We start from the raw sequence: 26562 nt of genomic DNA on the forward strand, positions 1-26562 counted from the left end.
CACGAACGTCATAAAACAGGCAACACAAGGGAGGTCAATTAAACAAGCACGATACACAAACAGGGTAGTCACATACAATACACGGGGTAAACACATGAGGTACAACACAAAGAAAGACCATACCAGCTAACACATACACAACAAGGCAAACGCCACTACTCATACTACAACCAACATCAACATTATACACACACACACGCACAGCATTATGGGAGTACAGTCATACAGCTAGGCTCAGATCATTACACAGCCCCCCGAGACTTAGTCCATGTCCCCTTGACTCAAGTCTTACCCTACGTCAGTCCATGAGCCTGGCTGGGACGCGACGCTGTCTTTGTGGGCGCCCCGCTGTCGCGTCGGTGACTTCCGGTGAAGGCTGCACGGTGATCGGTGTTAGAGCCACAGCTCCATTGTCACCACGTTCCACAGAGTCAGTGTCAAAGTCTCCACGACCCTCAGCTGAGGCCAGGGGTCGATACGGGGCCAGTCGATCACGGTGGAGAGCCACAACTCTCCGACGCTTAATCAGTCTCACACGATAGACCACATCAGACAGCTTCTCTAAGACATCGCACGGCCCGACCCACTGGCTAGTGAGTTTCGGGGAAATGCCTTTCTTTCTCTCCGGGCAGTACACCCACACTTTATCGCCGGTCTGGAACTCCTGGCCGCGACAGCGCGTATCGTAAGCTCGCTTTTGACGCATTCCAGCTTCACTCATAGCCTGCCGGGCCAACTCATGTACTCCTTTGAGTCTCTCGCGTAGCTGCTTGTAGTATTCCAGCCCTGGCTTACCTCCAATCTCCGCCTCCGGAGGCGAACCGAACACCAAGTCCACCGGCGTGCGTAGCTCTCGACCGAACATCAGAGCTGCCGGTGTGCATTTCGTTGACTCTTGCACCGCTGTGCGATATGCCCATAGCACCAGGGGCAAGTGTAAGTCCCAGTCCTTTTGTCGGCGGTCGGCCAATATGGCCAGCTGCACTGCTAGCGTCCGGTTAAACCGTTCGACCAGCCCGTCGCTTTGTGGATGCAGAGGTGTCGTTCTCGTTTTCCGGATGCCCATGCGCTGGCAAACCTCAGCAAACACCTCCGCCTCGAAATTCCGCCCTTGGTCGCTGTGGAGCTCCTCCGGTGCCCCGAACCGGCAGAACATCTCAGTGACCAGTCTGTCCGCTGTCGTGTGGGCGCTCTGATCTGGCACTGCATACGCCTCCGGCCACTTAGTGAAATAGTCCATAGCTACGAGCACGTAGCGATTTCCCCGCTCTGTGACTGGCAGTGGGCCCATGATATCGACGGCTACCCGCTCCATGGGAGCCCCGACTGCGTATTGCTGCAGCGGAGCGTGCGAGCGTCGCGTGGGGCCCTTCTTCGCTGTGCAGGCGTCACAGCAGTGAACATGCAGTTCAACGTCCAGCCTGCATCCCGGCCAATAGAAGTGGCTTCTCAGCCGACGAAGAGTTTTTGCGATGCCGAAATGAGCCGCCCCCACAGCCCCATGTACCTGTTCCAGTACACGGGCTCGTAATCCAGCAGGAACCAGCAACTGGAAAATGTCAGATTGTCGATCGGGGGCTCGCCAGTGTCTATACAACAGTCCTTGACGTGCTACTATTCCCGGCCACTGTGAATAAATCGCTTTGGTCTCTGGATCGAGTGCTGATACGTCAGTCCATGGCGGTCGCTGACCGGCTTCGATCCATGACCACACTCGGCCAAGCGTGGCGTCCTCCGATTGCGCCTTCCGGATCTCCTCCCTCGACATCACGTCCACCGGTGACTGCGCGTCCATGGCCTCAGCTGCCGCTCTGCAGTGCTGTGTTGTGGCGTTGGGCTGCGGTGTGTTGTCTCTCTCGCTGGCGTGAAGCTGGCGAGCGGTGGCTCTCTTGATGGCGTGGCGCTGGCGAGCGTTGAGTCTCTCGCTGGCGTGCTGTTGGCGAGCGTTGACCCTCTCGTTGGCGCGACGCTGGTGAGCGTTAACAACAGCGACTCTCTCTCTCTCTGCCAGCGGTGATGCAGCCTGTAGCCGACGAGCGGGCTCCGGTTGAGCCGCGGCCAGGCTCCTCTCCTCCCTCCGGTGGCAGTGCTGGCACTGGTCTGCTGCACACGGACGCCTGGACAGGGCGTCCGCGTTGCCGTGAAGGCGACCCGCCCGGTGTCGAATCTCCATGTCGTAGTCCTGGAGCGCCTCCAGCCAGCGAGCCAGCTGGCCCTCTGGTTCTTTGAAGTTCAGCAGCCAGGTGAGCGATGCATGGTCCGTTCTCAGCAGGAACCGTTTGCCGTAGAGGTAGGTTCGGAAATGGCGCACTGCCACCACCACAGCCAACAGTTCTCTGCGGGTCACGCAGTAGTTCTTCTCCGCTCGGTCCAGTGAGCGGCTGAAGTATGCGACCACCTGCTCGCCCTGCTCGCCTGCTTGAGAGAGGACGGCGCCGACGCCCACATCGCTGGCGTCGGTGTCCAGGATGAAAGGCAGTTGAGGGTCAGGGAAAGCGAGCACTGGGGCCTCACATAGCGCCCTCCGCAGCCGCCGGAATGCCGCGTCGCACTCTCGCGTCCACTCGAAGAGCTGGCCTTTGTGCGTCAAACGATGCAGCGGGCTGGCGACTGTAGCAAAGTCCCGGATGAAACGCCGGTAATATGACGCCAGGCCCAGGAAGCTCCGCAGCTCAGCACCATCGCGCGGAACAGGCCAACGTCTCACCGTCTCCACCTTAGCTGGGTCGGTGGCCACTCCGGCGGCCCCCACGACATGGCCCAGGAATCCGGTTTGCCTCCGGAACAGGTGGCACTTTTTCGGGTGCAGTTTGAGCCCAGCACCCCGTATGGCGTCGAACACCTTTTCCAGATGTCCTATGGCACCGGTGAAGTCTGTTGCATGACACAGGATGTCGTCCAGGTAAACCACGCAGCATGTTCGTGGAATGCCCGCCAGGACACGCTCCATCAGCCGCTCAAAGTTCGCTGGCCCGTTGCATAGGCCGAACGGAAGTACCCGGAACTGCCACAGCCCTTGCCCGATGGTAAACGCTGTCTTCGGCCGAGCTTCCGGGGCTAGTTCAATCTGCCAGTAGCCACTGCGTAAGTCCAGCGAGCTAAACCAGCAGGAGCCGGCAATGCTGTCCAGCGCATCGTCAATGCGGGGGAGCGGGTAGGAGTCTTTCCGGGTTACCTGGTTGAGGCGCCTGTAGTCAACACAGAACCGCCACGAGCCGTCCTTCTTCCGGACGAGTACAGCCGGCGCAGCCCAGGGACTACTGCTTGGCTCTATCACTCCTGCCGCGGCCATTTCCTTGATCTTTTCTTCAGCTGCTTGTCGTTTGGCGAACGGTAAGCGATGAGGCTGAAGTCGGATGGGCCGAGCATTTCCGGTGTCGATCTCGTGTTGGACCAGGCTCGTTCGGGTGCAGTCCTCATCTCTTGCAGCGAATATGTCGGTGTACGCTGCTAGTAGTCTCCGCACCTGGCTACCCTGTGCTTCACTCAGCCCCTCACAGCTACGAGTGCAGAGTTCATTTACGGCTTGCCTTGTCTCTACAGAGGGCCGCGCTCTCTGAATGGAGAGTAGTGATTGCTCAACCCGCGCTCCTGGCTCCTCTCTAGTGGGCGTGAGCTGAGCAGTGGCGAACTCAGCAAGCGGACCTGGACGAGACCTGTTGTTTTCGCGGGCTTGAGTTCCGCGGGCTTGTGTGGGGAGGGGCGGAGACTCAGCAAGCGGACCTGGATGAGACCTGTTGTTTCCGCGGGCTTGAGTTTCGCGGACTTGTGTGGGGAGGGGCGGAGTCTTGGATGGCGAGCACTCTTTGCGAGTTTGCTTCCTGCGGGCTTGTGTGGAGCGAGTTGGAGAGTTCTTCGTCGCGCCAGCTCTCCGCACTTCATGCTCTGTTTTCCCCGCCGTGTGCAACACTACGCTGCTCGTCCCTAAGTGTAGTGTGAACCGGGAAATGTCCACCACAGCCCCCCATTTCTCTAGCACGTCCAGGCCGAGAATGCAATCATCCTGAATGCTAGCCAACCAAAGCCGGCGGCTCGCCGTCTCACCGTTGATGCACACGCACACCACCTTTTGTCCATACAGTTCCGCTCGCTCTCCGGTAACTGTTGTGATGCGCGTTTTTGTCTTTTCCCAGCCTCTGGGTCTGGCTACCAGCGTGCCGGGTAAGAGACCGGGGTGCACAAGCGAGATGGTGGAGCCAGTATCGATCAAGGCGCGACACCGAGTCCCATCTAGCGTGCAGTCCACATACAGTCCTCTGGTTTGGCCGAGCCGGCCCAGCCGTATGCAATCCATAGCCCCTCCCGCCGTGCCACCTTCTTCTAGTAACTGGGGTGCGAGCGTGAGGGGTGCCGGGGCTGGGCAGTACCACGCGATGTGTCCCGGCTCGCCACACCGGTGGCATCCGTCTCCGCTGGCCGGCCTCTTCCACTCGCGTGGGCGCCGTTGTGGTGGCTGTGCCGTGGTCTGCCGCGTCACCTCCATCGATGTCTGGCGTACGCAATGCCGCGACTCTGTTGTGCGGAAGATGTTTTCCACCCGTTCGGCTTCCGCAAGCGCCACGGACAGGGAGCTGGGGGCGCTCAGGCGAAGGTGTTCTTATAGCCGCTCTGGGTGGATGCCTCGCACGAACGCTTCCAGTGCCATCTCTTCATGTAGACCCTGGCTGTACGTTGGGTAGCCCCGCCGGGCATACAGCTGCAGGTCAGCCGCGAACTTGCCCAGCCTCTCGTCCTTGTGTCGCCGTCTGGAAGCGAGTTGTTCTCTGGCATCGCTGATGAAGATTCTCTGGCCGAATCGTCGTTGCAGAGCTGCTTCGATTGCGGTCCAGCTTACTTGCTCCGCCGGTGGCAGATCGATCTTCTAATACTTGTAGCGCTTCCCCTTCCAGGGCCAACGCCACCTGTACGCCCGTTCTCTCCGCCGACCAGCCATTCAGCTCGGCTGCCAGCCGGACCTGTACCAGGTATGTCGCCAGCGGCCTTTCGCCATTGTAGTGGGGCAACTTTGCGCTGGGGCGCCCTTCTACCGCCGCCGTTGCACCGAGGACCGGCCGGTTTCCATCGCTCCCGTGTGGAGCGGGTTCAAGTGGCGGGATGCTGCCATCAGCCCGGTTCGTTTCCTCCTGTGGCCGGGGGCGGGTCTCTTCATCACGGTCACGCTGCAGGCTGGCTCCGTCTGCTGGGCTCAGCAGGTGGCCATGGGCGAGCGTGCTGTCGAAGAGCCGTCTTGGCAGGAAACTCATCATCGTCAGGTAATCAGTTGCAGCTTTCTCCTCCCGTCCAGTAGGGGTCGTCATCCCACTTCTGACACCAATGTAACAAACTGTAAGGTTGTCTCAAAATGGTCTTTATTGGTTACGCACCCAATAACACGAACGTCATAAAACAGGCAACACAAGGGAGGTCAATTAAACAAGCACGATACACAAACAGGGTAGTCACATACAATACACGGGGTAAACACATGAGGTACAACACAAAGAAAGACCATACCAGCTAACACATACACAACAAGGCAAACGCCACTACTCATACTACAACCAACATCAACATTATACACACACACACGCACAGCATTATGGGAGTACAGTCATACAGCTAGGCTCAGATCATTACATTATTATTATTAGGAGGCCCCTCATTGGTCGAGGCCCCTGGGCTGAAGCCCAGGTAAGCCCCTGCATTAAGGCGCCAGTGCTTATATTTACCATTTCTGCTGTAAGTGCATGTTGTGTGTGATGTCTGTATGCTACTGAGACCTTGAATTTCCCCTTGGGGATCAATATCAATATCTATCTATCTATCTATCTATCTATCTATCTATCTATCATATGTAAGTCACTTTGATAAAAGCGTCTGCTAAATTAATAAATGTAAATGCACTACAAACAACTGGGCACACTTAATCTAGCACGTCACTATCTCTCTCCTCCTTCCCTTGATTTAACTTTGCTTTAACTTTTATCCTATTCCATGCAAATGTAGCAGGGGTAATTATGCTTCCCTGAATTTCCCCATCGTTTCTACAAGTTCTGTGGACATATTTTGTAGATTCCCACGCCTCTGAGGTACAGTAGGTTGTAGGGGGGTGTGGCTTGGGTGTGGCAGGGGTTGGTTCCCACGCTGAAGACCCCTTAGGTGTTCATGTAGCCCCCTCCTCTGCCTCTTTTGCTACTTCTTGAATTTCCCCATGGGGATCAATACATTTATGAATATGTGTGAAGAATTACATAGATTTATGGAAAAATGTGACTATTAGTTTCTGCTTTCAATCCCTTTTCATCTAACAAAACCCTTTTGTTAGATGAAGGCACCTGCAATTCTAAATCTGACCAGACCCTCTTTGTGAGTTTTTCTACGAAATGTGATGATTTTATCACAAACTGATCAACTTTTGTGCTTAAATGCCCCACTATAGTCATTCTTTAACAAGGCAAAGAAGAGAGACAACACAATTCAATTGGAAAGTGAAATCTCTCTTAAGTCAGGGACTAGCACTTGAAATTGCCATAAGTACATTTACAATAACCAGGAAGTTTCAATAACCTGGAACAGAGAGAAGCTTGGCAGGACAAGGACACATGCTTATCCTGCCCCCACGCACAGTGAGGAGGATGGTAAATGAGAGGCAAAACAATCCATTAGATATATAAAAACGTAGCATCTTGGAGTCACCAAAAAAGAAAAACTACAGAAGTGACCACCATGTTAATGTTATTTAAAATGCATGCCTATCGTGCCATTTATTTACAGATGTAAATGGCAATCATTTGCCAAAAATCAAATCAAATTGCCATAGACAGACAGTATTTTAAGATAGAAGGCCTTCACCATCCACGATACATTTCAATTATGTTTCTATCATTTAACTCCTTGATGGTGTTATACTCAAAACTGCCCCCATGTCGGCCAGTTTTATAGTTTTGTGGTGTCTTTTCAAAGTAGTGATCCCAGTTCCCATGCCTGTCTGCTCCGAACCCAAACACTCTGACCTGAAAAGAGAAGATCTTTCATTTATGTGTATACATCTGACTTTATTTAGAGGTATTGTCATGGTCATTTATGTGTATACATCTGACTTTATTTAGAGGTATTGTCATGGTCAGCAGACCAGGAATGCAGATTGGACCCAAACAGATAACATAGGATTTTCAAGTTAGGAAGTTTCTGAAATATGGCCCCTGTCCTTCTCCTGTTGGCAACATCCGTGATCTTCCTGCTGTTTGCTAGGTTAGGGATGGGGGCCTACGCCAAAGATCTATTTCGACCTCTCTCTGACCGTCACCACGGTCTTACTACGAATGATGCCATTCAGCTACCTGTCGCGAGACCCTTATATAAAAATTGTCACATGTGACTGACCGGAGGCAGGTCCTGCTGCATAAAGCGGATGCCAGGACGTTGCTCTTCCTCTGTTGCCTGGACGCTTCGGTTTTTTCGTGAGTCCCGGTAAGTTACAAAACTTGGGAGATCTACGATCTGTCACGTTAAAGCAACACACAAAGAGTTTTTTGTACCTTAAAATAATGTTTCCAAAATCGTTTCAGTGGTTCATCAACTCGTAATTGGGTGAACAGCACTTTCTGCATTCGCTTCGCGGCCCTCTATCGGCTATAACCGCACTATGTAAGTTTGCCGGATCGGGTAGCTGCGACGGAGTATTAGGGCCACACATGAAGGAAAAAATATTTTTGCCATGACGAGATTAAACTCGCCATGTCGACATTAAACTCGACATTTCGAGAATAAAGTTGAAATGTAATGTCGACTTTAATCTCAATGTATCGACTTTAAAGTCACGATGTCGACATTAAACTCGACATTTCGAGAATAAAGTTGAAATATCATGTCGACTTTAATTTCGACTTGTCGACATTAAACTCAACATTTTGAGAATAAAGTTAGTTTGGAGAGAGAACGACCGCTCGGGACGATTGAAAGGGAGGACGAATTAAACATTCCAGTTTTCTTCGACTGCAACAATGATTAGACATAGGCCTATATCATGTGAACAAAACATAAAACATTAACCTCGTTGCTCAGCCAAATACTTTCCTGTAGGTCCTTATCACGGAGTTACAGGCGAAAGTACGTCATTAGCGGTTTATTTATTTATTGTAGGCCTATTATTAAAGAGTGTTTTTCATCTAAAGGTTCAACTTCATGCTTATGCACTAGACTAGGCATACTAGGCGCTCTCCCCAATCCTAGAATTTCACATTGCTTGTTTGTAATGGATGCAAAACAGCCTATTGCTGAATGTCTAGGGACGAATGAAGCTGTCCTCTTCCCGACCACCCCATGTAGGCCTGCTAGTAGCCTACATGCGCACATATGCACACATAGTGCATAAATAAAGTATACATGCACACATATTCCCTCACGGGATCAAAATAGTATGCTTAAGCTATACCTGTGCTTATAGCCTCCTATGTTTATTGCAGGTGAGACATGGAAAAGCAGTTTAGGGAAATTAGTTTCGTGAACTGCGGTTCATGAAGGGCAGTTATTTGAATGTGCGGTGGCCTTACCCACGTAAAACAGAGTGAAATAGCATTTTGTATAGAAACATTATATCATTGGATACATGTATTATTCTAGCTATATAGCCTAAACGGCATAGTGCATGGTATTTCCAACCGCGAGATACAGCACTTCACGATGACGGCAATGAGTAGTTAACAGACAAGACGCAATCTATCTGAATATCTGCAATCTAGCAATCTATCTGAAATAACACCTATGATTTGAAGCCCATTATTCATGTAACATATTGTGTGTTAGTGTAGGCTAGCTTAAACTGTGTATGCTATGTTTAAACTGTGAGTTTAATGTCAGCATGTCGACTTTAAAGTCGACACGTCGAGATTAAAGTAGATATGATATTTCAACTTTATTCTCGAAATGTCGAGTTTAATGTCGACATGGCGACTTTAAAGTCAACATGTCGAGTTTAATCTCGCCATGGCAAAAATATTTTTTTTCTTCATGTTTGGCCCTAATACTCGTAGGTAGCAGATCTGTAGTTCGATGGAATGAGACATGAGAAACTACAAATTTGACTTGCATCTGATGTCGCAATACATCATACTTTCATAAAATCATGCAACATATTCTACATTGTCTGTGGACATTGTTATTTGCAAAGCTGGTGCTGGATAAACAAATAGTGCGTGCGACAGAGGAAAAGTTCTTTGGTGTTGCTTTAAGTCGTGCAGGCGCTTTAAGCCCCTGAGGATTGTTTCAAGTTTTCCCGTTAAGGTTTTTTACTGTTTTTCCCTGGTTAACCAACCTTGTTTGTGTGTGCAGGAGAAAAGTACTGGTGAAAGAGCGCGAAGCACGGTAAGACGAAACATTTCTACCCTGTTTTGAATGCTTTGTATATTGATATCGTAGGCTCTGGAGGTAAACACTAAGAACACAAGGCTGAAGTAATAGGCTGACTCCCCTCCGCGGCAGCAGTTGGGGTGCGCCGTAACAGCCCCCACACGCGTCTATGTGAATTGTGCTGGGTTTGTTAGATAGTCACTTTGTTTATTAAGATAATGCCAATGAGCATGGCTGCCGGGAGCGGTCGTTAATTTCTGTTCCGCCTTGTATAACCCCCACCCACGTTCGCGTGAATTGTGCCGGGTTTGTGCGTGAGATATTGAATTTGTTCATTTAAGATCATTTCAATGAGCATGGCTGCCAGATGGGGTTGTTCATTTCTGTTCCGCCTTGTATAACCCCCACCCACGTTCGCGTGGATTGTGCCGGGTTTGTGTGTGAGATAGTTAATTTGGTTATTAAGATAATTCCTATGAGCATGCCTGCCAGGTGCGATCGTTAATTTCTGTTCCGCCTTGTATAACCCCCACCCACATTCGCGTGGATTGTGCCGGGTTTGTGAAAGTAGTTACTTGTTTATTAAGATAACTCCAATGGGCGTGGCTGCCGGGTGCAGTCAGTAATTTCTGTTCCACCGTAAAGAACCCCGCCCAAGGTCGCATGAACTGGACTGGGTCTGTCGGTGAAGTTATTACTTTGTTTAATATGGTAAAGCAGTAAGCCTTGTTATTAGTGTAGGTATATCATTTAGTTGGTTATGCAGAGCCTAGGTATTTTTCTATTGATTGACTGTAGCGAATAAATAAATAAATAATAAATAAATAAATAAATAAAAGCAAACTTCAGTCCGTTGGCCACTGTACGCAGTAGGCCGGACAAAAAAAAGAAAAAGGGGTTGATACGCTTACTGTACACAGTAAAGCTACATTTACTGGTCCCTTGACGGCTGTTCGCAGCAGGTTGGGCCATTGATAAGTTTGGTGTCTGTTCCACATAGCTCAGCAGCATCTGTCTTGATTCCGTTGGCTACTGTTCGCAGTGAGCAGGGTAAACAGTTGTTGGGGCTGCTATTGCTGTATACACTTACACCATATTGAAGCGTGAGCATCCTGATTGCTGAGATGGCATCCTATATGTGCATCTTTTGCGGCGCGGCCATGGACTTACGTGATGGCCACCAGGACTGCCCTGGGTGTTTAGCCAGGGCTCATCTCTTGGGAGATGTCAAGAACCCACGTCCCGCCGCACTCCACTTGCCTCTCGAGGAGAGGGCTCGTAGGGCTGGCCTGCAGGCAGCACTTGTGTCCCGGACGGACTCCTCTTCCACTCAAGGAAGGCAGTCCTATGAACCAGAGGGTAAGTCCCCGAAAAGTAGACACAAGTTGTCCCATGAGCCTCATAAGCACAAGAGGAGGAGAACCGCAGACTCCTCCGCGCTCCCTCCAAGTTCTCCCGTATATTGAACTCTCTCACGATGAGGGCATCTCTCACCCCTCAGAGAGTAGCCGGGATCCAGGCGACCCTCCGTGTCTTTCAACAGAACAAGCGTATAGAGCTGGTTTACTTTCAGAGGATGTTGGGGTTGATATCTGCTCTGCCAATGGTGGTCCCACTGGGCCTTCTAAGGACCTGACCATTGCAGTGTTGGCTGAATGCTTTTGGCCCTTACCCATGGAGGCACAGAAAGCTCAGGGTGACCCAGTTATGTTTGCAAGCCTTGCTACCCTGACGGGACGTCGGCTGGTTGACACAGGGAGTTCCTCTGCGCAGGGTACCTTCCAGATGGACGCTAGTGTCCACAGATGCCTTCCACACGGGCTGGGGAGCAGTCTGGGAGGGTCAGACGGTGAGAGGCCGTTGGGAACACCCGTGGGACAGAGAACACATCAATATCCTGGAGCTCAGAGCAATACACCTTGGCCTGAAAGCACTTCTTCCCTTTATACAGGGCAAGCATGCTCAGCCGTCTAGCATGTCAATCACCAGAGGGGCACAAGATCTCGGCGTTGCCTCAAGGCCACCTAGGGATTCCTTCTTTGGGCGTTCCCACACCTGGCCTTGTTAAGAGCAATTTATATTCCTGGTGTGCTGAACCAGGCAGCGGATCTCCTCTCCAGGTCAAGGGGAGTGGAGGTTGCATACAGAGGTGGTCGCAAGTTTGTTGGCACGCTTTGGCATAAGCCCAGGTGGATCTCTTTGCATCGAGGGAGACGACCCACTGTCAAATGTGGTTCTCCCTGAGCTATCCGTGCGGCCCGCTGGGGCTGGATGTACTGTCTCAAGAGTGGCAGGGAGGAATATTGTACGCTTTCCCTCCAATACCTTTGATTCCACTGGTACTGGAGAGAATACGCCAGGGCTCCTACCGAGTGCTGTTAATGGCTCCACGCTGGCCAGCGAGAAATTGGTTCCCGGCTCTCCTACGCCTTGTTCACGGCCAACCCTGGCCTCTGCCAGTCAGGGCAGACCTTCTCTCGCAAGTGGGAGGTCGAATTTGGCACCCCAGGCCAGCTGTCCTGCACCTGTGGGCCTGGCCCCTCCTCAGCCCCTGCCTCAAGGGCTGAGTGAGGCTGTGTTGGAGACCATAAGTAATGCTAGGGCACCCTCCACTCGGGCAAATTACCAGCAGAGATGGAGGTTATTCTCTTTATGGTGTGAAGACAGGGCTCTTGACCCAAAGACCTGGTCAAATGGAAAAGCCAGCACCCTAAGGGTTTATGCAGCCGAGATCTCTGCATTTCATGATTTGATAGGGGGCCTGTCTGTCGGGAAACACTGTGTGGTGTCACAATATTTAAAAGGTGCAAACCATCTACGTCCAGGCAGGTGTTTGAGGGCCCCATCTTGGGACCTTCCCTTGGTATTGAGGTCTTTGACCACAGCCCCATACGAGCCATTGGGGCAAGCTGATCTTAAATTTTTAACACAGAATACGGTGTTTTTACTGGCCTTAAGCTCTATTAAGAGGGTGAGCGAGCTGCACACACTCTCTGTGAGTGCTGAGTGCATAAGGTGGAAGCCTGAAGATGCAGCGGTGTCGCTTTGGCCGAATCCATTCTTCCTTCCCAAAGTGCTAAACCCTCAGTCAATTAATATGGCTATTGAACTGGAGGCATTTCACCCTGAGCCAGCCTGTCAGGCAGGAGTGGCTCTTAACACATTATGCCCAGTCAGGGCTTTGAGAGCCTATGTGGATCGTACACAGCAGCTGAGACGTGATCACACACAGCTTTTTGTATGCTATGGAGCTAAGCAGCTGGGTCACCCAGTCTCGAAACAGCGTGTGTCCCACTGGTTAGTGGACACTATTGCCCAAGCTTATGCCGGGAGGGGTTTCCCAGTTCCTGGGGGCCTGGTGGCTCACTCCACACGTAGCATGGCCACCTCGTGGGCAGCTTTGAAAGGGGTTGTTCTTGCTGACATTTGTGCGGCAGCATCCTGGAGTACTCCATCTACTTTCGCCAGGTTTTATAGAGTTAATGTGACATCCACCACGGTCCGTGTCACTGTTCTCATGACGGCTGCTACGCAGACTAGTAAAGAGGGATCCTCGGTTCCTCGCGACATTGTTGGTACTAGTCATCCGTAGTAAGACCGTGGTGACAGTTAGAGAGAGGTTGAAATAGATTGTAAGTTATGACCATAACTATGGATCTATGAGACCGAATGATGACCGTCACCCTCAAACAAACCGAAGCGTCCAGGCAACAGAGGAAGAGCAACGTCCTGGCATCCGCTTTATGCAGCAGGACCTGCCTCCGGTCAGTCACATGTGACAATTTTTATATAAGGGTCTCGCGACAGGTAGCTGAATGGCATCATTCGTAGTAAGACCGTGGTGACAGTCATCGGTCGATCTCATAGATCCATAGTTATGGTCATAACTTACGTTATCTAACTCTTGAAATGTAACTCATTCATAGCTCATTACTGCATTTCTATGTTTATTTATCCCTTTAAAGGTGCCATGTGTAATGTCCGCCAAAAAATCAATTCATACTCCACATTCCATAAAAAATGGGTGCAGTATACCTCCAGAAAGTGAGTTAGTCTACCCTAGAGTAACAACCGAGACACGTGTATTGCAGTTTGGCTGGTGGTTTTGTTGCCCGCATACCGCCTCCAATGGCTGAAACTGGTATTATGACACCTGTTGGGCTGTGGCTAGTAATTTAGCATGCTAATTTAGGTTGATATCCCTGCAGCACTATACCTTGTCATTTTTTAAATGACATCATCGCCCTTATTTCTTCTCATTCTTTTGATGCGTGTAGCACATTTTTTGGATACTTTTACCTCAATTTTTACACATGGCACCTTTAAATCTTTAATTCCTGATTCTTTCAATCTTCTGATTCTTTTTGGTAGAATTAAGTGCAGTATTCAAGGTAACAAGGACAACAAAGTTGGACAAAGTCTCTGTCCAGGGTAATGAATGTGTCCTTCTGCGCTGACTCTACAGTAATACACTGCTATACTACTGATCACACACGTTAACCATTAATTTATAACTAATATGTTTATGTATTTGTGTCTGGGCCCAGTTCACCGAAAGCATCGTAAGCCTAAGTAGGCATAGGTCATAAAGCCCCTCTTACGAACATCTTAAGATTTGTGGACTGTTTCCCGAAACCATTGTTGCTTGATAACGTTGTGAAAACACTCACAGACCTATGAGTGGCCTAGCTACTCGTTAATGTCTGAGAGCTTCGTAACAGCTACTTCTCACTGAGGTCACCAGCAGGACATAAAGGGAAATTACAACTAAGAATATAATGAATCAACTTACATTACCATTCTTTATTATATTTACTTGTATTGTATTATATTTTAGTGTGCAAAATATCATACATGTAATGCTCAATCAAGTAATTAAAATGGTCTGTATTACTGTAATGGATTAGGTCTTTATTAAACAATTTCTTATACTTAAAAAAAAGAAAAAGAAAAAAAGAATATTTTTTGGGGCTTTTTTGCCTTTATTTGGACAGGACAGTGGAGAGTGAGACAGGAAGCAAGTGGGAGAGAGAGATGGGGTGGGATCGGGAAATGACCGCAGGTCGGATTCGAACCTGGGTCCCCGTGGGCACTCGGACCCGTATATGGTACGAGCACCGTAGCCTGCTGCGCCACAGCGCCCCCAACAATTTCTTATTGTTAATCAATAAGTAATTTATTCTTGGTAAATCCTTGATAAACTAGTTGGTCTTGATGTTAGTTTATTGGTATACAGTAGGCTATGACTCAAAATAGAGAGTTTATACTCCTCATACACTGTCTGAATATGTGACTTATGACAGAATAGTAACGTATTATGAAAATGTATTAGAAGGCTATAAAGTTTCTATTTTCACTCATATCAATAACCTTAGATCAAGACCAATGATTAAGGCTTAAGGGTGGTTCAGGATTTTGGCCATACTGTAAGACCTCATTTCCAAGTTAGCAGGTTACATCGATTGTCTAGCGTTATAATTTGTTTGCCTCGGGTGTACTGTGGAGTGGGTAAGACTGTTTTTAGTGGCAGGCTAACACATACTGATGACTTACGCTAGCCTAGCAACTGCCAACTCTGCAACTAGAAGGACTGGATGAAATGTGTTGAAAACGGTTTCCACTGATAAATATCACACTTGCTTACTTGGAAATGAGGCCCTATGTCCAAAATCCTGTACCACCCCTTTAATAAGCCTTACTTGTTAGTCTTGATCTAAGGTTATTGATATGAGTGGAAATAGACACTTTATAACCTTCTAACACAGACCATTTAAGGATTTACCCAGAATAAATCACCTATTGAGTAAGAATAATAATTGGTGGTTAATGGTTAATAAAGTGTTACCCAACTGGAGACAATCACAGTACACAGATGAATTTGCCTTTATAGCTATTTATGTGCAATTCTGTAAGTAAAGAGCTTATGGCAATCATAAGGGGATAGTGAGGAGCTAAAGGAAATCATGCAGACCCTTTAGCTTGTATACCAGCATAGGCATATAAAATGACCACATGGCTCACCTGGTCACAGATATGAAGAGCCAGAACAACAGTCATGAAACCGGTGGATGGATACCCGCCATGTTTTTTCAGCCAAACATAGTGGACATAATTCATGAAAGTGGGATTAACAACCATCACCTGAGGAAAGACAAAAGAAACAATGTGTCTTTAAGGCAAAAATGGATGGAGTACACTGATAGATTGCTTGCCCTCAGTTCATTTGCATAATTACTGAAAAGTGTTTTTCAAAGAAATATTTTCCTTGTTTTCATTAAAAAACAATACATGAAGTGAATTTTTAGAAAATAAAACAAAACCATATTAATATTATATTCATCCTCATATGTATCAACTTCATAGATGAAGAAATTTTGCAAAATCAATGTACATAAAAATTCAACGAAATCTCCATTTGCCCATTTTTCTGATGTCCTGCAGTCACTGAGTGATATTCAAATGAGTTAACGCCGGTCATATTTAAATTTGCCTCTTAATTTTGAATATGATCGTCAACTCATTCAAATGACACTCAGCAATCGCAGGCTGACATCAACAAATATGATGTCATATTTGTTGGTAACACTTTACTTGTCGGGTGATTTCATTACACATGAAGACATTCGACTCACCATGTTTACATCTGCTTTTATTGTTGACATCACACGTGTGTACGTCCTAGGGGATATGACAGGATGAAATCATCAGTCATGTGTTCTGTTGAATTATTCACACATTTGTCAACTTCAGAAACAACATATTAATGAATCAGAAGCCCATTTTTCTCAGAGAAATTAGCTTATGTGCTGTCATATCCTTCACTTCTCTCTGTGCAATAAACAAAAAAATTCACTGAAGAAAAATAAGAACGTTACTCTAGCAGGGGCCTGTACTACGAAGGGAGCTTAACCTACCCAGATGTAACCCAGGGTTACTTTGTTAAACCGGGGTTGACAAAACCTGGTTATCTTTAGTGGTGTTAATCGGTACTACGACGCTGATTATGAAGTTGATTTGTTGAGCCGGGGTTAACCTCATTGGAGTTTGTGCGCGTTCACATAAAAGGGGCGGGTTGCCGCGCAAATCACCACTTTCAGTGATGACGCGTTCATCTTATTTTACGAATGGGGAATGAACAATTATTATGACAAGTTATGAGGAATTAAAACCCACTCTACGACAAAAATCAAATACGTCGGCAGTGAACAAAGCAAGCTGGCAAGGCTGTTGGCAACGTATTGCAGATCCTAAATGCCTAAAAGTAAAGTTTTATTTCCACATGTTCTTCACATACGGAGGATTAATAGCTTGCGGAATGTATTTAATGAGTTGAAATAATTAAATTACTTATTTTGAGTTCATAGAAATGCCTACAGATGCAACACAATTTAGAAGTGGGCAAATAGATTACAGTAATAAGGATAATTGAATGTTTAAGTAGCACCATTGACTGATTTAGTGTATGCCTAATCCTGTGAACATTTCAGATGCAACACCATTGCCAAACGCACATGGCAGCAGGTGAAAATGAAACACAAACACATTATTCAGAATAGTGGTTTATATAGTCATAGCTTGCATTAATATTTCTTAATTATGAAAACATGTAGGCCTATGATTATAGCCTTCACTTGGCAAATAATAGTGGAAGGCCGATTATGGAGGGGGTTGAGGGAGGCATTCGGTCGGATTCTGGTGCTGTGGAAATGTGTAGCCTTTATGTGCAGGGTACAGTAATATGACATTCAATTCAACAAGTTTGTTAAAATGGTGATTTTTATTTATTAGGCCTACTGTAGGCTATGTGCGATTTATTTTAGGCTATTCTTGCTCAGATGTTCAGCATACTGTAGGCCTATGTCCGATTTATTTTAGGACATACAGTATTCTTGCATCACCGATTGAATACATGAATGTCCACGTACGGGCATTGCTACGTCTTCCTAGATCATCTGACAAAGATAACGAATTCCCTCGGCTGACAATCTATATCTTCATAGAGAATATCGTCCGGGTAGGCTATATATATTTTCTGGCGGTCTCTAAAACCCCTCGCCCTGCGAAGAGAGTCCCTCACGATTTGCGCTCCAATGTCGTATGGATCATCCAGGTACGCCGACATGTCTCTTGAGAAATTGTTAGTGGAGGGGTGGTACTTATAAAGGGTGTGGTTAACGGAAACCTCGGGTTAACCAAGAACATAACCTGGTCGGAGCAGGTTTGAGATGCAGCGTAAATTGCCATGGCAGCATACCTCGGTTAAAACCTATCCACCTTTCGTAGTATGGGTTAATCGGGAAGTTACGCCACACGTGATCAAGTTACTCTCGAAGTTACCCAGATAAGCCAGAAACCCCGCTTCGTAGTACAGGCCCCAGGCCAGCTAATCCTTCTTCTATTTCTGTGAGCTGTTTTTGGCAGTTTGTAAACGGAGTGCATTAGCACCATCTGCTGGACTGAGGTGTAATGGCAAGTGTAGCCTCGTTCTGGCCGCCGGGTGAATAAGGTGAATTGATAACCGAAAATAGTCAATTAATTAGGAGAATACACATAACAAGTTTCAGTTAATGGGTCCATTCAGTACATCTGTGACCAGCACAGATCCTCACTGACGTTCATTTCAAGGAATCTGAAGCAGCTGACTCTCTTTACTGCTGTGCCTCTAATGTAAATGGGGGTCTGCTCCTCTCTCTGCAGCCTCCTGTAGTCCACTATCAGTTAGTGGTTTTTTTTTACCGCCGGCGTACGGTGCAGGTGCCCCAGCCAGTCGTGCAACTCTGTCCCAAGGATCCACACATACACGTGTTTTATGAAAATACAAAAATAGAATTTTATTAAAGAGCTTTTACTGTTTCCTTGAAAAGTGTTGCACAGGTTTAGTCATCAGTAAACACATGGGGGGAAGATAAATTATTACGCCCTAGTGTACCGCCAGCTGAGCCACCGAGAGAGGCCACACTAACAGGCCAGTCTCTACACACGTGAAATGGGAACAAAACCTTTAAGGCAGCACACAATAAGAGTTCCAACTACTAATACACTGCAATCTTACATCCAAGGCAATATTCAGGTAAGGTCTAAAGTCGCTATTGAGCTCACACTCTCACACCGTAACACTCGGGTGAATTCAAACAGAAGGAGACCGGCTGCTCTGCATAAGCTAATATCGGCTACCTGGGTTGGCCAGTAAGGGGCATGCTAAGGTAAGGGGAGTCCTGTTCACCCTGTACACATCTGACTTCTGCTACAACACCGAGTCATGCCACATGCAGAAGTTTTCTGATGATACTGCAATTGTGGGGTAAGTCAGGGACGAGCAAGAGGAGAAGTACAGGAGCCTGGTGGAGGACTTTGTGCAGTGGTGCAAACTCAATCACCTTTAACTCAACACTTCAAAGACCAAGGAGATGGTGGTGGATTTCCGCAGGTCTAAGCCCGCTCTGCTACCAGTCTCCATTGATGGGGTCAATGTGGAGGTGGTAAGCACCTACAAGTATCTGGGTCTCCACCTGGACAATAAACTGGACTGGACAGACAACACTGATGCACTCTACAAGAAAGGACAGAGCAGGATGTACTTCCTGAGGAGGCTGCGGTCCTTCAATGTGTGCAGCAAGCTCCTTAGGATGTTCTACCAGTCTGTTGTGGCCAGCGCCCTCTTCTATGCAGTGGTATGCTGGGGAGGAAGCACAAAGAAGAAGGATGCTGGGCGACTTGACAGGCTGGTAAGGAAGGCTGGCTCTGTAGTTGGAGCTGAACTGGAGTGCATCACTTCAATATCTGACAAAAGGACCCTAAACAAACTGATCAACATCTTGGACAATTAATTTCATCCACTCTACAGCACTATCAAAAAGCAAAAGAGCTTAATCAGCTGGAGACTTCGCTCACTGCCATGCACAACTGAAAGGCTGAGGAAGTCATTTGTCCCCAGGGCCATTGAACTGTTCAATGCTTCACTAAAGGGAAGAGGAGAGATAGACTTCTCTGCTTAGTCTGTCTGCCTCTCCACCCTCTCCATGTTTGAGTACTGACTGCCCACTACTGCTTTACTACTGTTTTACTACTGTTTTACTAATGTACACAGCCTAATGTTTTCACTACTGTTTTACTGCTACACTGTTTTTCATGCTATACACATGATCTATGGCTGCGGTCAGGCTTCTGCTACTATACTGAATGAATGAATGGCTATAACCCTATTACCTCAAACTGTTCTTGCACTGAAATAGCTTTTTTATTTTACCTTGTCTACATTATACTTTACTCTCCTATTTGTCCATATTATTTATGGTGGTCTCTAGACCTTACTCTTGCACTGTTGGACTAATGTTGGACTACTTTTTGCACCTTCATCATGACACTCACTCTCTTGAGCACCTTGCCATGCATACATAACTAAAGGACTATGGTTGGACTACTTTTGCACCTTCACCATGACACTCACTCCCTTTAGCACCTTACCAGTCCCGGCCCTGTCACTACAAGCGTCTTATGCTTGATCACCCTCAAGCACACTGGACTTTCTTAAATTTAATTTATATAGTGTATTTAGTATTTAGTTTTTGTTAGTTTTCTTATCTTTCTTATCTTCTACTGTCTTTATTGTACAGTGGAGTTTAGTTATATGTTTATACTCATGTTTACCATTTCTGCTGTAACTGCATGTTGTGTGTGATGTCTGTATGCTACTGAGACCCTTGAATTTCCCCATGGGGATCAATAAAGTATCTATCTATCTATCTATCTATCTATCTATCTATACAAACAAGCTTCAGAAAAATAACCGCCTCCAACCCGTGGCTCGCTATACAGACAGACCACGCTAAATCCCTCTAGCCACCAGGTCAGAGGGGAAATGAACAAAAGAAAACAAACTACAATCAACATACAGCGGGAGCTGTAGCCTACTCACACACACATACAATCACGCAAAATAATGGCTAAAAGAGAACAGCAGCTTGCACGGCGTAGCATGTAGGCTTGTAACGATGTTAAGCGACCATAATCGTAGACGGCTATATGTATCCTAACACCTCCGTTCAGCAGCCACACTATCCAACTAGACGCTTCGTCCACAAGGACTGGGGCGCATCACTCCATGAAATGTTTGGATAAACTGCCGACACGGGAAAACGTTCAAGAACGTCTCCATTCTTAACACAGGAACCCAAAACGCTACCACACACACACTCAATTGAGCTAGCAGCAGGGAAAGCTTCCTGGATAAGGACCCCAGGTGCTATACAGGTGCCTGTTCCTACCTGCCGTCCAATTACAACCCCAGCTAATGATGTAACAGGTCGTACGCTATAAAACAAAAGAGAAAGGGGGGGGGGGGGGGCAATAGACAAACAAGGTGCTCTGTCATAAAATAAATTAATTTATGAGTATATTTAGTGACTGTACACCCATCGGCCTGTAGATGGTGTTGAGCGAATCGTTGCTGGTAGAGGATAATACTGTCACACACACTCTGTCTCGCAAACACACACACACACACACTTGCATACACACACACGTACAGTACACATATATCCACACACATAGACACACACCCACACATCCACATGCACAGACACGCACACACATAAACACACACACACATACGCAGGCACACACACACACACACACACAAAGACACGCATGCATGCACACACACACACACACACATATCCACAGACACGCACACACACAAACACACACAGACACGCACACGCATGCACACACACAGACACAGGCACGCACATACTATTGGTATCGCCAATTATAACGGCCGATACATAATTACAAATTTAGTAAAGGAAAACGGAATATTCATCATTTTGGCTGCATTTCCAGTATTGGCATTACATAATTTGTCCACCAGATGGTGCAGGGTCTTGCTGCAAGACACACACGTTACTAAACTTGTTAGGGACCGTTTGGTATTTATGGAATGGACCACTGGAGGAAAATAGGGGAGGGTCATGTCTTTTTATTCTTTGTTGAGGGGAGGGTCACCCATTTTTTTTTATTCCAAGAGGGAGGGTCACCCAACTTTTGTATTCATGAACACAGGAATATTTGGGCCGGTGCCCAGGGCCTCGCGTCTGATGGGCCGCACCTGGCCAAAGATGACATTAAGCGTTTATTCTTTATTAACGCCTATTGTAGCCTAAGCAAAAAGCTTAACGTGGCTTAATGTCCTAAAACAACAATCAGTGATCACCAAATTTCTCTCATATTGTTCCTCATAATCACTAGAATCTTTAGGTTACCTGCACGTGACTGCATGTTTCTTCAATCTCCTTCACTGACGCTGGAAGGCTTAACGTCCCAAAACAACGATCAATGATCATCAAATTTCTTTCTCATATTTCTCCTCATAACCATCTATAAAAATATATCCCAAAGTTTTTTTTTGTCTTTTGGAGCACATCCGAATCCCAGGACATAACGCACTAATAGGCTCGAGATATAATTCAAAAGGGGACAGATAGGCCTAGGCTACTGCACTTAAAACTTAAAAAAATGAACCTTCCCGAATGTAATTCCCATTTCTTCTTGAAACTGAAAAATAAACCTGAGAATGTTTATCGGACATGCTTGGTTTTTACTGCAGGTATGTTACTCTTACACCAGCTTAATGTTATCAATAGGTAAAATAATGTTACCGTTAGCATTGGTTGAGTGATGGAGGCTAGTTTGATTGTTGGTGTATTTGTGAAAACATAAATGTGGTTATACCAAGCAAAGAGCAAACAGCAACCATAGCAATGGAGCTCTTCTCTAGGGTTGGGTATCGTTGGGGACGGACCATTGGTCCGACATCCCATTAGTCCGAAAAAAAGAAGCCCATTGGTTAGATGCATGGATACACAGTAGAGATGCATGGATGACTTAGGCTAACTGGCTGAGGATAAACCATGTGTATTGGCGAAAGTTCCCTTGTTATCGGTAAGTATTTCTCAATGTATTAATCCACTTAACCACTCTAAGACGGAAAGAAGGAGTCTCTACGTGTTTACTGTTGAACGACGATAGAAAACAGTGTGTTTTTACTTTAGGTACTGAATACTGACCAAGATACAAATCACACAGTTTCACTTTCTATTCACACGTGAACTGACCAACTGAAGCAACTGAAGGCCCGACACATAATTAACAACAAAGTTTCACAATGCACCAACAAATACCCCCCAAAGTTCAGTGCCCAATAGTCCCGACATCAAGCAGATGATTCAAACAGTCCAAAACACAAACGTGATCCCCGGAATAGGAAAAAGTTATTGCGCTTACAGTCTGTTGAGAAGTCGTTCGCCATACGGTTGCGAAACGCAATCTCACCAAAACACGCACGTTAGGAAAAAGGATCCTTTGCTTGCTGTAATCCAATGATTTCGGAAAAGAATGATAATCCACAGCGATCGCAGATACAGAGGAAGAATCACGATATGTTCAGCATGCAAGGCCTCTAACGCGCGTTACTCCATACAGCCGGCTTCACACAGGTAACAGTCAGCTGACATCAAATGTACATACATGGCATATTAAACAGAGAGAAAATAGGCTACTAATACCTTTTCATACAAACAACCATGTATAAAGGTGATTTTGGCAACCTTTACAATGCAAAATGAAATACAATAATGCAATTATAACATAGCCTAATTGTGCTATAATAAACAATCACCAAAAAATGAATCTAAATAATATTACATCTAAATCTGAGTCTAAATTACAATATGGAAAATGGCACTAACACCATGGATTAGGCAGGTCGGGTAAAGAAAAAATAACTAAATTGTTAATTGCCGGTGGGTCGTGGGTTAATGAAGGAGGGTTATGCTAAGTCATTAATGACCAAAACTTCACCTTCACTGTTCTCTATGCTGTGAATGCGTCTGTGGGCATATTTTGCGTGTCTCCTCCTCATACGTTATTTGGGATGCGCTAATTTGTGATGGGTTTTTTCGTCGGGAAGTTTTTTACACTGAAACACGTTTCAATGTTCGTTTGAAAAAAAAAAAGAAGTTTGTGAAATAAAGTGATTGTTTTACTTTGTAGCAGAATACTTTTTAGGGGGAAATGTAAATCTTAGCTGATTCGAGACCATATATGAGGGCAAGTTGAAAATGTGTAAACGTGAGCAATATGGTCAAACGAAAAGGCCATTAGGGTAAATATAGGCTAAGGGTAGATAGATAGATAGATAGATAAAGATAGATAAATACTTTATTGATCCCCAAGGGGAAATTCAGGAAAAAATCTAGTAGCCTAATACAAGCTGGCCCACATTATCCAGGGAAGGGTATTTTGGGTAGGGGAACGTTCACTATGGGTTAATGTTTCAGTTAGTAGGCCTATAGCTTGACATTAGTGAGGACATTAAACTCTGTGTGATCGATTTTGTTTAATTACCAATTAATGAACTAGATGTACCGCAGAGCGGTACAAAATATGACCGCCGCCCAGTCCAGCACATTTTTTCCACAAAAATAAATCACGCTGAAAGGCCTATATGATTCTAACTGTCTCACTAAATTGCATTATCCACACTCAATTCTCACTGATATCTGCTAGACAACAAGTACCAAAACATGATTAGTTCATAGATTTCACATGTAAAATTAATTTTATACAACCCCACCTCCATCTTGCCTGTTCATAATTCTGAGAAATTCTTGAATTGTGTGCATGTACATGTTTATGTTATGCGTGTGTGTGTGTGTGTGTGTGTGCGTGCTTGTGTGTGTGCCTGCGTATGTGCCTGTGCATGCAAGCGTACATATGTCTACTGTGTGAGTATGTGTCATACGTATGATTACTGTGAATGTATGTGTGTGTGTGTGTATCTGTTTGTGCACATGTGTGCACATGAAATGGGTTAACATGACCCCTGGAGGCAAACATACGGAAAAAAATGGTCATCCTAGGCCCTACAGTTCTCAAGATATTCACAGAGAACTGTGTCTGCCCTACCCTTCTTTCGGGGGGTCCAGTCCAGCGGGGGGGCTACAGATCAAAACGAAAAATTACGGTTCCATGCTATCCATCTGGGGGTACATGCCCACCAAGTTTTGTGTACCCCGGTCTTTCAGTGTCCCGGGAATCCTTGTTGGTGTACGTCACTAAATGTACACATAAATTATTTTATTGTAAGGCCCCCCATGAACGAAAGTACACAGAACTTGGCATGCATTCGGAGGGTGTCATAATGATCCTACACTTTTAATTTCGTGCAGTTTTGACCTTGTCAGCCAGAGATATTGTGATGAAAACACCTAATTTTTTGCTTTTTCATTTTTAACTAGGTGGCGCTATACATAAAATAAGTGGTAATGGGATGGGTTGACATGCCCCCTTAAGACCAACATACATAAAAAAGGTGGACCTCCTAGGCCCTACGGTTATCGAGATATTCACAGAAAACTGTCTCCGGCCACCTACAGGCCAGTTGGTGTATAGTAACATAAATTAATTTATTGTGTGGCCCCCCATGAACGGAATTCCACGAAACTTGGCGTGCATACAGAGGGTGTCATAATGATCCTACACTTCCAATTTTGTACAGTTTTGACTTTGTTAGGTCACAGATACCTTCAATTACAACACCTCATTTTTACTTTTTTGTGTTTAACTAGGTGGCGCTATACATGAAATGAGTGGTTATGGAATGGGTTGACATGGCCCCTTGAGATCAACATACCAAAAAAAAAAATGGTCCTCCTAAACCCTACGGTTTTCGAGATATTCACAGAAAACTGTGTCTGCCCTACCCTCCTTTCGGGGGGTCCAGTCCAGCGGGGGGGCTACAGATCAAAACGAAAAATGATGGTTCCATGCTATCCATGTGGGGTTACATGCCCACCAAGTTTCGTGTACCCCGGTCTTTCAGTGTCCCGGGAATCATTGACAGAAATTTGGGCATGCGAAATAAATAAATAAATAAATAAATAAATAAATAAATAAATAATCTGACTAAACCTATATGACCGCCGCTTCGCTGCGCGGCGGTCATAATAAATCCAGACTGCTGTCTATTTCCTAAAAACTCCGTCTGTCATTGTTTTTGTTAGACTGACGTGACGTTCTGTGTGAATAACATTATGTTTTACATGAATTTATTAACAAAGGGTAGTGGGTGCGTGCGTGGCAGTTACACGGGTAACCCAGGTTCGCATCCCGTGAGATACGACAATTCAGCCATGGATGTGTTTTTTTTTTGCAAATGAACATCGAAGCTAACGTGTTTCAGTCTAAAACAACTTTCCTACGACAAAACCCATCACAAATGAGCGCATTCCAAATAACGTAAGAGGAGGAGACACGCACAATATGCCCCCTACGCATTCACTCACACACAGAGGAGCATAGAGAACAGCTCAACACTGACAAGTAGCGTCAATATTTTGGTCATTAATGACTTAGCACAAGCCTCCTTAAAAGTCATCCATGCATCTCTACATGTGTATCGTCGGACTAATGGGATGTCGGACAAATGGGCTTCTTTTTTTTTGGACTAATGGTATGTCGGATTTATGGGATCTCTCCTCAATGGGTCATTTTCGGACTAATGGGATGTCGGACTAATGGGATGTCGGACCAATGATACGGAACCGGTATCGTTTGGGTTTTATCCGATACCGGTGCCGTTTAAGTAGTATACTATAGACTATACTACTTAAACGGCACCGACAATCAAAAAATCCAGTGGAAACTAGATGGCAGAAGTGTGTAGGCCAATCTGCCCACCATTTTTTTCTACTTAGCTACCTACAGATGACCGGTATGATATTTCGAAACGCCATGTTATTTCCCATAGACAATCGACGCCCGGAAGTTGGATGGATACGGAAGTTACGGAGGCGGGACTTATTCTGGAGAGGTCTATGTAACCTACATATTTATGTTTTTGCCAGCTAACTTTTGACATGATCTTCAAATTCATTGTGATGCTATATGGGCCTCATGCACATGAAAGATTAATATCATGCCATTATTATGTTGAACACACCGTGAAATACATCACTTTACAACTTTGCTGATAACATTTCAATGCCAGTTAGCGCAATAGCAAGGATATTGTGTAACATATAGGCTACTGTCGATGTTGTTTCATAGCCTTTTGCTTGTGTGTAGTTAGGCCCACTGCTAGATTTGGACAGGAACTCGCAATATCGCTTTAAAGTAAGCTACTTGGGCTCAAGCCAGCTGTCAAACACTGTCCACTCGCCTATGTGGTGCACCCCT

General features: G+C 46.2%; 1 protein-coding gene across 1 annotated transcript in view; it reads right to left on the bottom strand.

Moving 5' to 3' along the window:
* Positions 1-6827: 6827 nt before the first annotated feature.
* Positions 6828-26562, bottom strand: part of LOC143110263 (CMP-N-acetylneuraminate-beta-galactosamide-alpha-2,3-sialyltransferase 1-like) — a 34099-nt gene continuing 14364 nt past the window's right edge. The window contains exons 4-6 of the mRNA XM_076273150.1: positions 15960-16005; positions 15349-15468; positions 6828-6992 (exon numbers count right to left, since the gene is read on the bottom strand). Of these exons, the coding sequence (XP_076129265.1) occupies positions 6828-6992; positions 15349-15468; positions 15960-16005 (331 nt within the window). The remainder of the gene's footprint in view (positions 6993-15348; positions 15469-15959; positions 16006-26562) is intronic.

The sequence above is a fragment of the Alosa pseudoharengus genome, unplaced genomic scaffold, assembly GCF_046254945.1.
Source record: "Alosa pseudoharengus isolate Yale_2024_CS ecotype anadromous, Long Island Sound unplaced genomic scaffold, YU_APseudo_1.1 YU_APseudo_1.1_scf_7, whole genome shotgun sequence".
NCBI classification, from domain to species: domain Eukaryota; kingdom Metazoa; phylum Chordata; class Actinopteri; order Clupeiformes; family Clupeidae; genus Alosa; species Alosa pseudoharengus.